We start from the raw sequence: 15,749 nt of genomic DNA on the forward strand, positions 1-15,749 counted from the left end.
GATGTTAAACGGCGTCCTTGTCTAGTTCCCGTTCTTAAGGGGAATGCTTTCAGAATCCCTCCATTTAGGATGATGTTGGATGTTGGCTTTGTGTAAATGCCTTTTATTATGTTGAGGAATTTTCCTTCTATTCGTATTTTGAGAGAGTTTTTATCATGAGTGAGTGTTGGACTTTGTCAAATGCCTTTTCTGCATCAATTGATAAAATCATGTGGTTCTTGTCTTTTGTTTTATTTGTATGGTGGATTACATTAATTGTTTTTCTAATGTTGAACCATCCCAGCATACTTGGTATAATACCCACTTGGTCATGGTGAATTATTTTTTTGATATGTTGAATTCTATTGGCTAGAATTTTGTTGAGGATTTTTGCATCTATGTTCTTGAGGGATGTAAGTCTGTAATTTTTTTTTTTTTTTGTGGTGTCTTTTTTTTTTTTTTTTTTTTACCTGGTTTTGGTATCAGGGATATGCTGGCTTCATTGAATGAGTTCGAGGGTATTGCATCCTTTTCTATACTCTGAAATACCTTTAGTAGCAGTGTGTTACCTCTTCTCTGAAAGTTTGGTAGAACTCTGTAGTAAAGCCATCAGGACCAGGGCTTTTTTTGGTGGGAGTTTTTTGATGATGTTTTCAATCTCTTCTTTTGTTACGGGTCTATTTAGTTGTTCTACCTCTGTTTGTGTTAGTTTCTAGGAATTCATCCATTTCTTCTAGATTTTCAGATTTGTTAGAGGACAATTTTTCGTAGTAATTGGATATGATTCTTTGATTTCAGTTGTGTCTGTTGAGATATCGCCCATCTCATTTCTTATTTGGGTTATTTGCGTCCTCTCCTGTTTTTCATTAGTCAGTCTGGCCAATGGTTTATCAATTTTGTTAATTTTTTCAAGGAACCAGCTTTTGGTCTTGTTAACTCTTTCAATTGTTTTTCTGTTCTCTACTTCATTTAATTCTGCTCTAATTTTTTTTTATTTGTTTTCTCCTCGTGCCTGACATTTTCTTTTGTTGCTCTCTGTTTGTTCAAGTTGTAGGAACAGTTCTTTCTTTTTGGCCATCTCTTCTTTTTGTACGTGTGCATTTATTGATATAAATTGACCTCGGAGTAGTGTTTTTGCTGTGTCCCAAAGGTTCTGATAGGAAGTGTTTTCATCCTCATTGGATTTTATGAATTTGTGTATTCCATCCTTAATTTCTTCTATAACCCAGTCTTCTTTAGCACAGTATTATTCAGTTTCCAAGTATTTTGATTTCCCTGGTTTTTCTGTTAATGATTTCTAATTTTATGGCTTTATGGTCAGAGAAGATGCTTTGTAATATTTTGATGTTTTGGATTCTGCTAAGGCTTGCTTTATGACATAATATGTGGTCTGTTCTAGAGAATGTTCCATGTGCACTAGAAAAGAAAGTATACTTGGCTGCTGTTGGGTGGAGTATCCTGTATATGTCTGTGAGGTCAAGTTGGTTGAATTGTGGCAATAAGACCTGCCATGTCTTTATTGAGCTGCTTTCTGGATGTCCTGTCCTTCAGCAAAAGTGGTGTGTTCAAGTCTCCTGCTATAATTGTGGAGATGTCTGTCTCACTTTTCAGTGCTGTTAGAGTTTGTTTTATGTATCTTGCAGCCCTGTCATTGGGTGCATAAATATTTAATATGGGTATATCTTCCTGGTAAATTGTCCCTTTATCATTATATAGTGTTCTTTTTTATTCTTTGTGGTGGATTTAACTTAAAAGTCTATTTTGTCAGAAATTAATATTGCCACTGCTGCTCTTTTTTGATTGTTGTTTGATATATTTTTTTCCATCCTTTGAGTTTTTGTTTGTGTCTCTAAGTCTAAGGTGTGTCTCTTGTAGGCAGCATACAGCTGCATTATGTTGTTGTATACAATCTGCAACTCTCTGTGTGTTTATTGGTGCATTTAGGCCATTTACATTCAGTGTAATTGTAGATACGTATGAGTTTAGTGCTGTCATTTTGATGCCTTTTTTTGTGTGCTGTTGACAATTTCATTTTTCCACTTTTTTGTGCTGAGAAGTTTTTCCTTGTAAATTGTGTGTTCCTGTTTTTCATTATAGTTGAATTTATTTTTGCTGAGCCCATATGTTTATCTTGGTTTTTATTTTGAAGTACGGGATTGTTAGTCCTCTTTGTGGTTACCTTAATATTTACCCCTATTTTTCTAAGTATAAATGTAACTTATATCTCCCTATATCACTTTGATTTCCTCTCCATATGGAAGATCTGTGCCTCTTGTATTTACTTCCTCTTTATTGATTATTGTCATCTTTTACATAATGACATCATTCTGGGCCAGTGAATAATTGAAATAAAGAGATGAACTCTCTTAGGGATACAATGGAGAGGAGAGAGAGCCTGGGACAGACTGGCAGGGATGGCTTTTCGCAGGTTGCTGGAAGCCCTATGGGAGGGCTGTGAGCCATAATGAAACTTAAGTACATCGCTGTAGAACCTTCTAAAACACAGTTAACTCATATGTGGACTTGGACATTTCCTATGACTGGGAGACAGTACTCTGGGCATGTGTGGCTCTGTGGGTTTTTTCCCTCATGTGGGAAGGTAGAGGTCTCTGTTCATTGGGCTTACACAACCATGCACTTTGGCATTATTTCCTATCCGATATCCTGCTGCTTTGCTAGAAATTAAACATCTTTCCTTGCGTTTCTCTGTTTAAAGCCTTTGAGTAGTTAGAACAAAGTTTATTAGTGGTTACCAGGAGAAGAGGGAGAGGGTAAGGGGAGGTTAATGGTGATTGAAAAATCACATTGATTAAGGGTAGGGTTGCATAACCGATTATTGAAATTGGTGTCAGTAAGTCATACACCTTTAAAAAGTTGAATTGGCAAGAATTGTGTGATAGATTTAGAACAGTGATTTAAAAAAAAAAAAAAAGCTGCTGAGAATATGTACAACCAAAACCTTCATGGGATTTGGTTCCTTGGTTTGGAGCTTTAGGGTCATGGTTTCATGGAACATCCCAGTAATTGGCCTAATAACATATTTAGTGCTTCTGTTCTACCTCCTAGTTCATTGCGTATTGCCTGGTGTCTTAAAAGCTTGCAAGCAGCCATCCAAGGCATGACAATTGGTCTCTGTTCACCTGGAGCAACAGAGCAAGGGGAGTCAGGAATAGGAGGAGGGTATGGAATGTGTGGCTAATTGCCTCCATGAACAACTGCCCCCTTCGCCGTGCATGAGACCAGAAGAACTGGATGGTGCCTGGCTACCATTGCTGAACATTTTGATCAAAGATTCTATAGAAGAATCCTGTGTAAAAGGAGGAGAAAGCAGAACAGAATTTCAAATTCTGATGGACTCCAGACTTCCTGGAGCCATGAAGGTTGGATGAACCCTTAAAACTATTGCCCTGAGATATCTTTAAAACTTAACCAAAAATATCCCCTGAAGTCTTCATAAAACCAAATAATAGTTTAGTTAAATTAGTAAAAAAAGAAGTCTGCCTTGAGCATTATATATATATATATTTTTATTGTGCTTTAAGTGAAAGTTTACAAGTCAGTCTCTCATACGAAAACTTATATACACCTTGCTATATACTCCTGGAAACCCTGGTGGCATAGTGATGCAGTGTGATGGCTGCTAACCAAGAGGTCGGCAGTTCAAATCTGCCAGGTGCTCCTTGGAAATTCTGTGGGGCAGTTCTACTCTGTCCTATAGGGTTGCCATGAGTTGGAATCAACTCGACGGCAGTGGGTTTGGTTTTTTTGGTTATATACTCCTAGTTGCTCTCTCCCTGATGAGACAGCACACTCCTTCTCTCCACCCTGTATTTCTGTGTCCATTCAACCAGCTTCTGTCCCCTTCAGCCTTCATATCTCCCCTCCAGACCGGAGCTGCCTACATAGTCTCATGTGTCTACTTGAGCCAAGAAGCTCACTCCTCACTAATATCATTTTCTGTCTTATAGTTCAGTCCAGTCCCTCTCTGAAGAGTTGGCTTTGGGAATGGTTCCTGTCTTGGGCTAACAGAAGGCCTGGGGACCATGACCTCCGGGGTCCTTCTAGTCTCAGTCAGACCATTAAGTCTGGTTCTTTTATGAGAATTTGAGGTCTGCATCCCACTGTTCTCCTTCAGGAATTCTCTGTTGTGTTCCCTGTCATGGCAGTTGTTGTATCTGGGCACCATCTAGTTCTTCTGGCCTCAGGCCGATGTAGTCTTTGATTTATGTGGCCCTTTCTGTCTTCTGGACATTATGCTCTTTTAAGGACTATATGGGATCAAAGTGACAACAGCAACTCAAAAGATTAGACAGGAACCTTAGGGGACAGTGAGTTTATGTTAATGGAGGAGAAAACTCAGAAAAGGAGGGTGAGGATGGTTGCACAACTCGAAGAATGTAATCAATGTCATTGAACCGTACATGTAAAAAATGGTATGTTTTGTTGTATATATTCTCAACAACAGCAACAAAATAAATTAAAAACAAACAAAAAACAACTTTCAGTAGTCCCGTGTTGCACACAGAACCAAAGCCTGAGCCCCTCTGCTCAGCCGTGCCAGGTGTGTACCTTGAGCGTACTCTGCTCAGCACTAGGTGCATTTGTGTGCTGTCCTTCCAGGAAAGCACTGGAGGCTGAACTGGCTTGTGCGAGAAGCCACATCACATTGTGTGTGAACTTGTTTGTTTAACCCTCGCAGGGCATCTTTCTTCCCTTTTTTTTTTTTTTGACATGACCTGCTCTCAGGTCTCCACCATTTGTACCTTGCACATCTGAAATATTTTAAACCTGATCACAAGACTTGATGTTTATTCTGGTTGGGTTGTGCTGGTCTTGATCTGGTGGATCAAGGTCACCCTAAACCTGGCTTCATGCCTTGTCTTCCCTGGGTATGACTTAGATTCTCTGTCAAGTGGATTGTGCAGAGAGAGACTGAGGTGAGGGCCTGGTGTGCTGCCCCTTGGAATGCAAGTTGCAGAAAGCATCTTGAACTGATGTGCACCCTGGGGGAACAATGGTCGGGTGAGGCATTTTGTGGGACAAGCACCATGAGGCCGGGGGTCCTAGGCTTGAATCTCAGCCCTGCCTCTCATGCTCTCCCTGCCCCTGAAGGTGCAGTGTTGTCAGTGGGTGGTGGGTGGCTGTACGGTCAGATCTCACATCTCCTGAGTGGGGAGATAAATCCTCCTAACCCTGTGCTTCTCTTCCAGCTCTTGAGTCAAGAGACCGTGATGAAGTTCGTGCCACGGTACAGCCTCGTCCTAGAGCTCAGCAACAGTGGGGCCTTCCAAAGAAGCCTGCACGACCCCAATGGCCTGGTGGCCACATATGTCAGTGAGGCACATGAGCATGACGGGCATCTGTACCTGGGCTCCTTCAGGTCCCCTTTCCTCTGTCAGCTCAGCCTCGAGTCTGTGTGACCCACTTAGAGCTGCCACAAGGCCGTGCCAGGCAGCATCCTGCTGGGCCCTCACACCGGGGCTGTAGTGCTGGGAAGGGGCCCTGGGCCCAGGAGGAGCAGTGGGCACATCTCTGACCTGTGCACCCATCAGCTCTCATATGTGTGCGGGGACTGCTGTTATGCCTCATCAGCTCTCATATGTGTGCGGGGACTGCTGCTATGCCTCATCAGCTCTCGTATGTGTGCGGGGACTGCTGCAATGCCTCATCAGCTCTCGTATGTGTGCGGGGACTGCTGCTATGCCTCATCAGCTCTCATATGTGTGCGGGGACTGCTGCTACACCTCATCAGCTCTCATATGTGTGCGGGGACTGCTGCTACGCCTCATCAGCTCTCGTATGTGTGCGGGGACTGCTGCTACACCTCATGAGGTGTGAACCCCCGAGCACCACCCTCACCTGGCTTGACTTTGTATTTATCTGCCATGAGGAAGATAAATCCATGTAAAGCCATTTTCTCTTTAGATAAAAATGCTTTCTCTGTCTGACAATTCTCTAGGAGTTGGGAACTTCATGTACTTTAACCAGGGCTCAGGGCTTGGTGGATAGAGCAGTAGATGAGCTGCTCAGAGCTCTTGTTTTGGCTGCTGGCTCTGTCCTGCCAGCCTCCATGTCTTCACTGTAAACTGGGCAATGCCTTTGCTTGGGGGAGGGGAGCACAGAGCTGACGTGCATTGAGCTCAGTGGCAGTAGCTGTGCAGAGGAACTTAGAACTGTGTCCTCGAGAGTTGTGCTGTTGGTCCCCAGGCCCCCTTCCACATGGAGGAGGGTGGTGTTCGCACCTCCCAGCCTGTTCCAGCCATGGAGGAGGGTGGTGTTCGCACCTCCCAGCCTGTTGTCCAGCTCAGCCCCCACCATCCTAGAGGGTTTCAGGGATCTGCAAGTCAGTGCCTTTGAAACGTGTGTTTACTCCACCAGCTCAGCGAGGGCTTTACGAGTGTCTGTAAACTCACTACTGCACTGGGAATTGTTGGATGCAGTGATTTCGTACTGCAGGGGTAGATTTAGGAGAGGCCTGCTTCTACACCTTTGTTCTTTGTTCACCCTAGACCTGCAGACATGAGTAGGGCACGGTACGTTGGAGTGTTAAACCTAAAAAAACCTAGTGCCGTCGAGTCGAGTGTTAGAGGCCCGAAATTGTTGAATATCTTAACAGTTATGTTTACCCACTGGTCATAAATTTATTAGAGAGTCGCATGTAGTGATGATCATATTAAATCTACTTTTCTGCCGCTTAACCTTTTTTGATGGTGTTGTCTGGGACTGTCTTCTTTAGTTTAATATTTTAGCAGTGACTAGAAATTCCCTTCTTTAAGTGTTGATATGAGGGTTGTTTTGGTTAGGATTTTGTCTCAGCGACAAGTGTCCGTTCGATTTGCTCAGGAAGACAGCCCACAGGACACGTGTATACACAGCAGCCGTCTCCGGGAGAGCAGGCCAGCCTCCGGCTGTGCATCTGTCAGTGTTGAGTCGTTCTTGGGCAAGTTAATAGTAATTTCTCTCATGTTTTCCAGCCTTCAAAATGGGGCTAATACCTGTTCTTTTCATCCCTGCGTGTTTATGAACTAATGTACCAGAGATTTTATCTCTGGAAGTATTTTAACAACTTGACAAACACCGTGTTTTAAATAGGCAGCCATGTTAAAATCAAAGGTGAGTGGCAGCTGTGGTACAACCTGAACCTTCTGTGTCTTGTTGCACTGGCTGGTGTTCTACCCCCTGATCCCTCTCCCAGTCCTGTCCCCACCCTGTGCGGGTCAGGCCCCGTCTGGGGGAAGCGGGTGCCAGGAGCCTGACTGTGGCTTAGTCTTGTTGCACTGGCTGGTGTCCTACCCCCTGATCCCTCTCCCAGTCCTGCTCCCACCCTGCGCTGGTCAGGCCCCATCTGAGGGGAAGCGGGTGCCACGAGCCTGACTGTGGCTTAGTCTTGTTGCACTGGCTGGTGTCCTACCCCCTGATCCCTCTCCCAGTCCTGCTCCCACCCTGCGCTGGTCAGGCCCCATCTGAGGGGAAGCGGGTGCCAGGAGCCTGATGGTGGCTTAGTCTTGTTGTACTGGCTGGTGTTCTACCCCCTGATCCCTCTCCCAGTCCTGCCCCCACCCTGTGTGGGTCAGGCCCCGTCTGAGGGGAAGCGGGTGCCAGGAGCCTGACGGTGGCTTAGTCTTGTTGCACTGGCCGGTGTTCTACCCTCTGATCCCTCTCCCAGTCCTGCCCCCACCCTGCGCTGGTCAGGTCCCATCTGAGGGGAAGCGGGTGCCAGGAGCCTGACGGTGACTTGGTCTTGTTGCACTGGCCGGTGTTCTACCCCCTGATCCCTCTCCCAGTCCTGCCCCCACCCTGCACTGGTCAGGCCTCGTCTGAGGGGAAGCGGGTGCCAGGAGCCTGACGGTGGCTTAGTCTTGTTGCACGGCTGGTGTCCTACCCCCGATCCCTCTCCCAGTCCTGCCCCCACCCTGCGCTGGTCAGGTCCCATCTGAGGGGAAGCGGGTGCCAGGAGCCTGACGGTGGCTTAGTCTTGTTGCACTGGGCTGCACAGGGGTGGTGCTGTGTGGACAGCATCAGTAGAATGGATTCAAAGAAGGGCTTCAACCTGGTTGATGCAACCAGGTCCCCTGAACAACTGTGAATATTGTTTATGTGACTTTGTATGTTAGAAAACTGAGTAGTCATTATTAAATACATTTTAATAGCTAGTGGTGTGCCTCGTAAATCAGGAATACAAAAATAATAAGACAGTACCTGATGACTCAATCATAAAGTCAGTTCAGGTGTGCTGGGCCTACAAGTTCCCATCTCAGGTTGTCAGCTGAGAACAGAGGGCTTTGCTTTCAGTGCTCAGTTTTCATCAATACAGAGAAGCTGGTAAATTGGTTTTCACACTTTGCAGCAAAGTGTGACCCTGTGTTATTTTTTTATCTCAAAAGTGTCATTTCCTGTGTTCTGTATGGTAGTTTGGCCTGGTGGGGTGCAGATTTTACTCAGTTTAGATGTGTGATCTGCTTTTGCTGTATCCATAGAAAGGGTTTGCTCTAATCTGAATTATGAACATGCTTTTTAAATTAAATCGAGTGATTCATTGTGTGCCTTTTTATTATCTGTTGCAAAAACTCCCCCAGGGTTCTGTCATTACCGTTCATAGAGCAGAGATCCCCGTTTGAGATTTTTTATTATCAATGTAGTGATATAATTTCGAAGGTTTTTTCACACAGGCTGACTCTTTTTTAATGGTGCAAGCAGATACTGCCTCATTCTGCAGATAATCTGAGAGAATCGAGGCTCAGAAGGGCTAAGTGACTTGCCCAGAGTCATGGGCCAGCATTTCTGAGGCTGTGAGGCCAGGCGAGGTGACATGTCTGGATAGCCTGGTTTTTAGGGGAAGCCTGGCCTTGCTGTCTGTTGGTCTGTATTTAAAACGGAGATGAGAGTGAACTGGGAAATAAGAGAGTGGGCCTTACCTTAGGGTGCTTCACCACCTTGCACAGGTCACCTGGCCCCTTTCTCATGTGTCCTGAGGCCCTTCTGTCCCTGAAACCCTGTCTGTTGATGGGGTTGGGTATGTTCATCTGTTATTGCAAGGGTTGCCCTCAGGGGTCCTGGGAATCATTGGACAAGTTGAACATCTTATGGCCCAGTTCTTCACCAGCCTGGCTCATAGTGACCCTACAGGACAGAGTAGAATTGCCCCATAGGGTTTCCAAGGAGCGGCTGGTGAAGTTGAACTGCTGACCTTTTTGCTAGCAGCCGAGCTCTTAACCACATCGCCACCAGGGCTCCAGTTCCTCACCACCATCCCTAAATTAAATGACCAGAAGGAGGCAAGTCAAGGGGCTTTCTGGGAGTAATTAGAAATCTTCAGGCTACTCAGTGAGAGAGACCACTTGCAGTGCGCACCTCTCCTCCCTCACTCTCCATTGAAAGGGAAAGCATATAGTCATTGCTTTTGAGATGGTCAGTTTTTATTCATAACTGTTTATCGATGAAAGGACAAGATGGTCAGTTGCAGACTTGGCCCCCACTCGGTGCTCAGATCAATGGATGGATGTCTACAAGCCTGGGGACCGGTGGACAGTCAGGAGCTCCGCACAGACAACCTCTGCAGGCATCCAAGACTCGTGCCCCCGGGCCGGCTCGCTACTCGGATGATTCCCATCCAATACTCCATCTCATGTTCAGGCCTATATTTAGTCTAGTTATGGGGTGATCTAAACTGCTCCAGCTGTTGTCATGAGCCCACTTGCCCCTCCTTTCTGCTCACTCGTGAGATCCTGCTTCAGGAGTCCCCAGAGTCTGGTAGCCGGAAGCTGTGACTGAAAGTAGCAGAGAGGACATGCTGCATGCTGGTCACAACTGCAGTCTTGTGGAAGAGAAGGTTGTCAGTGGCAGAGGAGAACAAGCACTGTGACCTTGTGGAGCCAGGGAACAACCCAGACCTCAGAGTAGCAGCTGAACGTCTGTGAACAGAGAAGGAGCAGAGCTGAAGGTTGCCTGGTCTGCTCCAAGGTCGTGCAACTCACTGAACGCAGCTCTCTGGCAAGTGCGTTCCCCAGAAGCTGCCCGGGGCCTCTGGCTGTGGGATGCTGAGCCAGCCACTGTTCCTGTGTGTCCCTTTTCCTTACTGAGGGATTCCATGGTCCCTGCCCCCAAAGTTTTATTCTGAAAAGTTTTAGAACTACAGAAAAGATGAAAAGAATGGTTCGAGATTCTATACCTTGCACCTATACTTACATACTCAGTTTTGCCACATTTGAGCTCTTGCATGTTCTCTGTATATGTATTCATATACTCACAGAACCTTGCAGGTATGCATGGAGCTTTATAGCCACAGAGACATGCAGGTATGTGTGGAGATACGTAGCCACAGAGACATGCAGGGATTTATGGAGATACATAGTCACAGAGACATGCAGATACATATAGATACATAGTCACGGAGACATGCAGGTGTATATGGAGATACACAGTCACAGAGACAGAAGGTGTATATGGAGATACACAGTCACAGAGACAGGTGTATATGGAGATACATAGTCACAGAGACAGGTGTATATGGAGATACATAGTCACAGAGACAGGTGTATATGGAGATACGCAGTCACAGAAACATGAAGGTGTATATGGGGCTACATAATCACAGAGACAGGTGTATATGGAGATACATAGTCACGGAGATACGAAGTTGTATATGGAGATACACAGTCACAGAGGCATGAAGGTGTATATGGTGATACGCAGTCACAGAGACATGAAGGTGTACATGGAGATACATAGTTACAGAGAGCAGGTGTATATGGAGATACATATTCACAGAGACGTGCAGGTGTATATGGAGATACATCGAGATATGAAGGTGTTTATGGAGATACACAGTCACAGCGACATGCAGGTGTATGTGAAGATACATAGAGATGTGCAGGTGTATATGGAGATACATAGTCACAGAGTCATACAGGTGTATATGGAGATACATAGCGACAGAGACATGCAGGTGTATATGGTGATACATAGTCACAGAGGCATGCAGTGTATATGGAGATACATAGCAACAGAGATATGCAGGTGTATACAGAGATACACAGTCACAGAGACATGCAGGTGTATATGGAGATACATAGTCACCATGACATGCAGGACTGAGAGACCATCTTTGTTTTACCTGTGTCAAAGTGCGGTTGGTTTGGAAGTCACATTTGTCTAGACTGGGATGCCTGGTTTTCTTGCAGGTCGTTCTGCCAATATCCAGGTCGAGCATGTACTTCAGGCCTTTCACTATCTGAAGGGAAAAAAGGGAATGTCCTGGTGACTTGGTGCCAGGTGGAAGGGCTAGTGGACTCCTCCAACAGCAAGAGGTGGTATATGGACAGGTGGTAAAGATGCCTAGATGTGCAGCTGGGAGCAGAGCGATGTGGAGAGGCAGAACGCGTGGAGGATTTATCAGAAGCTCCTCTGGGATTTGGGACAAGTCTTTTCTCTCCTGTGAATGATGAGAGCCCTGAGCTCTGGAGGAGACTCACTGGGACTTCAAACCCCCTAGTGTTCTCAGTTCCATTCATAGGGCTACTCCCAGTCCCAGGTGGGGGGTGCTGCAGGCTCTGTGTCCTGTGCTAGCATGTCTCCTTTCTGCCTAGATCCATGCACTCAGGAGCAACGTCAGGCTAGGTCACCCTGGGGCTGCTTGGCCCATTCCTGTAGCACACCAACTGAGCCCAACCTGCAGGGACCCAACCCACAGGGACTCACCCCCTCGGCTGGTGCTGTCTACCACTGTTTCCATATAGCTATTTCCACACTGATCCTGGGGCAATGTTTGGTTTTCTTTCATCACTTGGACATGGCTGTTAAGTGAGACATTACCAGCGAACTGGTCTCAAAGGACTCTTTTTTCAGACTTGGCCCTACCAAATCCCAAATGAAATGAAATGGTCCCCAACATCACCAAGGTCCAGTAGGATACCTTCCCTGTCCTCCTCACTCACAGAGGGCCTTGAGATTTAAGTACAGAGCATTGTGCTTGAGTCATCCAGAGAAGGCAGGGAACCTCTGAGGCCCTGAAGCTGGGTCCATGCAGTGATGACACAGTACAGACACTGTTTTGGGGAAGGTTTATAGACTGTATCACCACCAAACTGCTTTTTCCAATGTGCTTCTCTAATTCTAAAAAATGTAGAGGCTCTTAAGAAGTTTGCAATTGCCAAAAAGAACAAAGAAGTAAATATCACCCATAATCCCATGACCAAAAAAAGAAAAACCAAACTCAGTGCCACCGAGTCAATTCTGACTCATAGTGACCCTATAGGACAGAGTAGAACTGCCCCATAGAGTTTCCAAGGAGCACCTGGTGGGTTTGAACTGCCGACCCTTTGGTTAGCAGCCATAGCACTTAACCTCTATGCCACCAGAGCTTCTGTGCCACCAGCGTTTCCATGACCCAGAGGTAATTATTAGTATAGTGTAAAGAATATTAGTGTTAGAGTAGGGCTGTGTCCATGTCTTTCTTTTCACCATCTATGTACCCACACATTCCCAGGAGTGTGAAAATACCCCAAACCACCTTCCCATGTCGGCAGACGCTCTTAGATATGATGGCAGTAGCTGCACAATGGCCCTGGCTCTGAGAAAGGATAGGATCCCTGATGCCGGCCCACCATGGCCAAGTTTGTGCTGTGTTTCTGAGCAGGGCAGGGCCGTGAGTGGGGCTGTAATGTCCTTGAGGGGCTGTGACTGCTGTTGTCCCAGCAGTAATGGCCTCAGATGTGGGCATTCCTGCAGGGCCTGGAGGGAGGAGACTTGTCAGGAAAAGGAGAACTGTCTGAGAAGGAGGGAGCAGCTTGGGCCAAAGCTATGTGAAAAAAATGTGGCATTCTTTGGGGCTGTCGTGCAGGTGAGGGGTGGGGCAGGAGGTGGGCTCAGCTGTGGGTGCCAAGGACTCAGGTGTGCCGTGGACACACGCCACAGCCTTGTTCCTGTGAAATACTGCTTTCTATTCTGTCCCTACCATCAGCTTCTCACCCCTCTAGCAGCCTCTGCCCCTCCTTGCTCCTGCTCCTCACGTGTTTTGGGCTGAGAGGCCGTAACTGCCATAAGCATGGTTTGAGGAAGGGAACAGCTGGGGGCCTTTTTCTCCATTCTGGGTTACACCAGCTTGAGCTGCTTGTGTGCTATTTGTGGCTACTGCTGTCCATTTCTGGCCCAGGTGTGTTGTGCCAGACCACAGAGGATGCTAGGCACACTGGCTCCACGGCAGTACATCCTGGTGTTTTCCCAAGGGGCTGGCAACAAGAACCCAGACCCTCACCTGGACCAGGGCTCTGTTGATGTGGGACTCTTTGAACAAGAAAATGTCATTTGTGCAGTTATTGAACCTTTCAGCAGTGTGTCTGGCAGCTTTAAGGACTCCTGGGTTATTGGTCTTTATTGTTTTGGGAAACCCTGGCTTCACACTTGAGTTTATGTTCTGGAGACAAAAATCTGAAAGAGAAACACAGAAGCAGACAAGAACATTAATATTAGTGAGGGCTCTTGGCTTAGGTATCCTGCCCCACACCTGGGGATGGTCAGTTTTCCTCTCCATTCCCAGTGTGGGCCCCCATCCTCCTTACCCTCCAGTGCCTTTGTTCAGCATCCCCAACATTTGCTCCACGCTCAAGGCTGGGGACCAGGCACTGTGGGAGGAGGGTAAGACATCCCTGTATCCATGCCCTTGAGATACTTTCAGGACTGATGGTTATTCCCAGCTAGACTTTGAAAACTGAACACTTCCCCCAAACAGTGTATACTCTGGACAGGATGCAGCCTTAGCGTGTCAGAAGTCAGTCCCAGTCTGGCCTTCAAGGCCTGCTACTGTCTGGCCTTGACCACCAACTGGGTGGATCACACGGCAGTCCTCAGACCCCTGACCTGCTTTCTCACTTGTAAGTAGACTGGCACTATCCTCTGTGATTCAGTGACTCTCCTCTGTAGCCCTTCTATCCACCCCCTCCACTTACCAGAATCCCTGTCACACCTGGTGTCCCTGTGTGCCATCTCCTGTCTGAGTTATTTGGGTACAAGTCTTTTCACTCCTATGAATGATGAGAGCCCTGAGGGCAGAGACCAGGCCTGGCCTGGTAAAGCTTTATCTTACACAACTCCAACTACAGAGCCTGGTACATGGTACATACTCAGTGAATAGATACATGGGCAGATGTTTGGTTAGGCAGGTGGATAGATAGGTGTGTTGGTGGATAAATAAGTGGATGGATGGGTGGGTGGGTAGATTGGTGATTGGGTGGTGTTGTGGATTGCTCACATTTTTAAAGTAAAAGCAAAGATTTATTGAGGGTAGTACAACTTGCAAATTCGTGAACCACAGGGCTGAGAGAAATCTACCAAGTGCTCCAAAGTATGGAGGGAGAGTGGTTTTTACAGAAAAGATGGGGAAAGGGAGTGTGTGATGTTCGCATGGTCACAATATGGGTATGTCATCTGCTCAACTACATTCTTCCTGGAACATCTTATTTACTAAGAATGGCTAAAGCACATCCCTGACCCCCACTCTTATTTGCTAAGAGTGGCTTGGGGCAAGAGCAAGGCCTTTTAAATGAGATGATTGATAGGGAGTCAAGGTCTTCTGATCCCATCCAGCCAGAGGTCCAAGACCATATGCATATGAATAGGAAGAAGTCAGGTTACACTCTCAGGAATGTAGAAGCAGGAGGATGCAACAAAATGGAGTTTTGATTCAGACCTCATGTCAACCATTTTATTATGCCAGGGGCCTCAGTTTTAGAGGTTTGCTAGCACATTCACTTTCTTTGTTCAAGCCTCTGCTAGAGGGTGCTGAGCACCCACAATGAGTTACCTTTCTTCTGCAAGGACTTCTTGGGTATGTCACAGGCCCAAGCATTGAGAGTGCCAGACCTTAAGGTTGTTGGGCTAATTTTCTTCTTTACCTTGCCATATCAATAGGCCTCATCTTCAGGGTGGGTTGACTTTCATCAGGGTTAGTGCTGCAGATGGGGCTGAATTTGAAGGAACAACTTGACAATCAAAAATGCTAACTCAAGGTGTGAAATTATTCACTCAGTTTCTCCTGTAAATTTGATATCTTCTAAATATGTGATCCTTTGCCTAGTGAGGGGAGTTGCAGCGGAGTTATATATGTTATAATGATTAATTCCAGTTTTTAATATTGAATGGAACCAAGAACCAACACCTTCTGGTAACCAGTTAAAAATATTGAAAAGAGCTGGACATGTTGTTGTTAGGTGCTGTTGAGTCAATTCTGACTCATAGCAACCCAATGTACTACAGAACAAAACACTGCCTGGTCCTGCACCATGCTCACGATTGTTATGCTTGAGCACATTGCTGCAGCCACTGTGTCAGTCCATCTTGTTGAGGGTCTTCCTCTTTTTTGCTGACCCTGTACTTTACCAAGCATGATATCTTTCTCCAGGGACTGATCCTTCTGGATAACATGTCCAAAGTATGTAAGACGTAGTCTCGCCACCCTTTTAAGGAGCATTCTGGTTGTACTTCTTCCAAGACAGATTGAATTTCTGGCAGTTCCCTGTTGATGTACTGCTGCAAATTTTAATCTTCAAAATTTTACATGTGTGTGATATTAATGATATTGTTCAATAGTTTCCACATTCGGTTGGATCACCTTTCTTGGGAATAAGCATAAATGTGGGTCCCTTCCAATCAGTTGGCCAGGTAGCTGTCTTCCAAATCTCCTGGCATAGAGGAATGAGTGCTTTCAGTGCTGCATCCATTTGTCAAAACAACTCAATTGATATTCTGTCAATTCCTGGAAGCTTGTTTTTTGCCAG

The 15,749-nt window shown here is 46.1% G+C and overlaps 2 protein-coding genes across 3 annotated transcripts in view; one reads left to right on the forward strand and one right to left on the reverse strand.

Moving 5' to 3' along the window:
- The window catches only part of APMAP (adipocyte plasma membrane associated protein), a 54,610-nt gene extending 46,119 nt beyond the window's left edge, over positions 1 to 8,491 (forward strand). The window contains exon 9 of the mRNA XM_003411608.4: positions 5,190 to 8,491. Within this exon, the coding sequence (XP_003411656.1) occupies positions 5,190 to 5,399 (210 nt within the window). The 3' untranslated portion in view covers positions 5,400 to 8,491. The remainder of the gene's footprint in view (positions 1 to 5,189) is intronic.
- Positions 5,982 to 15,749, reverse strand: part of CST7 (cystatin F) — a 30,698-nt gene continuing 20,930 nt past the window's right edge. For both annotated transcript variants that reach the window (XM_064275703.1, XM_010591797.3), the window contains 3 exons: positions 13,232 to 13,404; positions 11,093 to 11,209; positions 5,982 to 9,890 (listed from right to left, as the gene is read on the reverse strand). In XM_064275703.1, coding sequence (XP_064131773.1) covers positions 9,813 to 9,890; positions 11,093 to 11,209; positions 13,232 to 13,404 — 368 coding nt within the window. In that variant the 3' untranslated portion in view covers positions 5,982 to 9,812. The remainder of the gene's footprint in view (positions 9,891 to 11,092; positions 11,210 to 13,231; positions 13,405 to 15,749) is intronic.

The sequence above is a fragment of the Loxodonta africana genome, chromosome 24 (assembly GCF_030014295.1).
Source record: "Loxodonta africana isolate mLoxAfr1 chromosome 24, mLoxAfr1.hap2, whole genome shotgun sequence".
Classification (NCBI taxonomy): domain Eukaryota; kingdom Metazoa; phylum Chordata; class Mammalia; order Proboscidea; family Elephantidae; genus Loxodonta; species Loxodonta africana.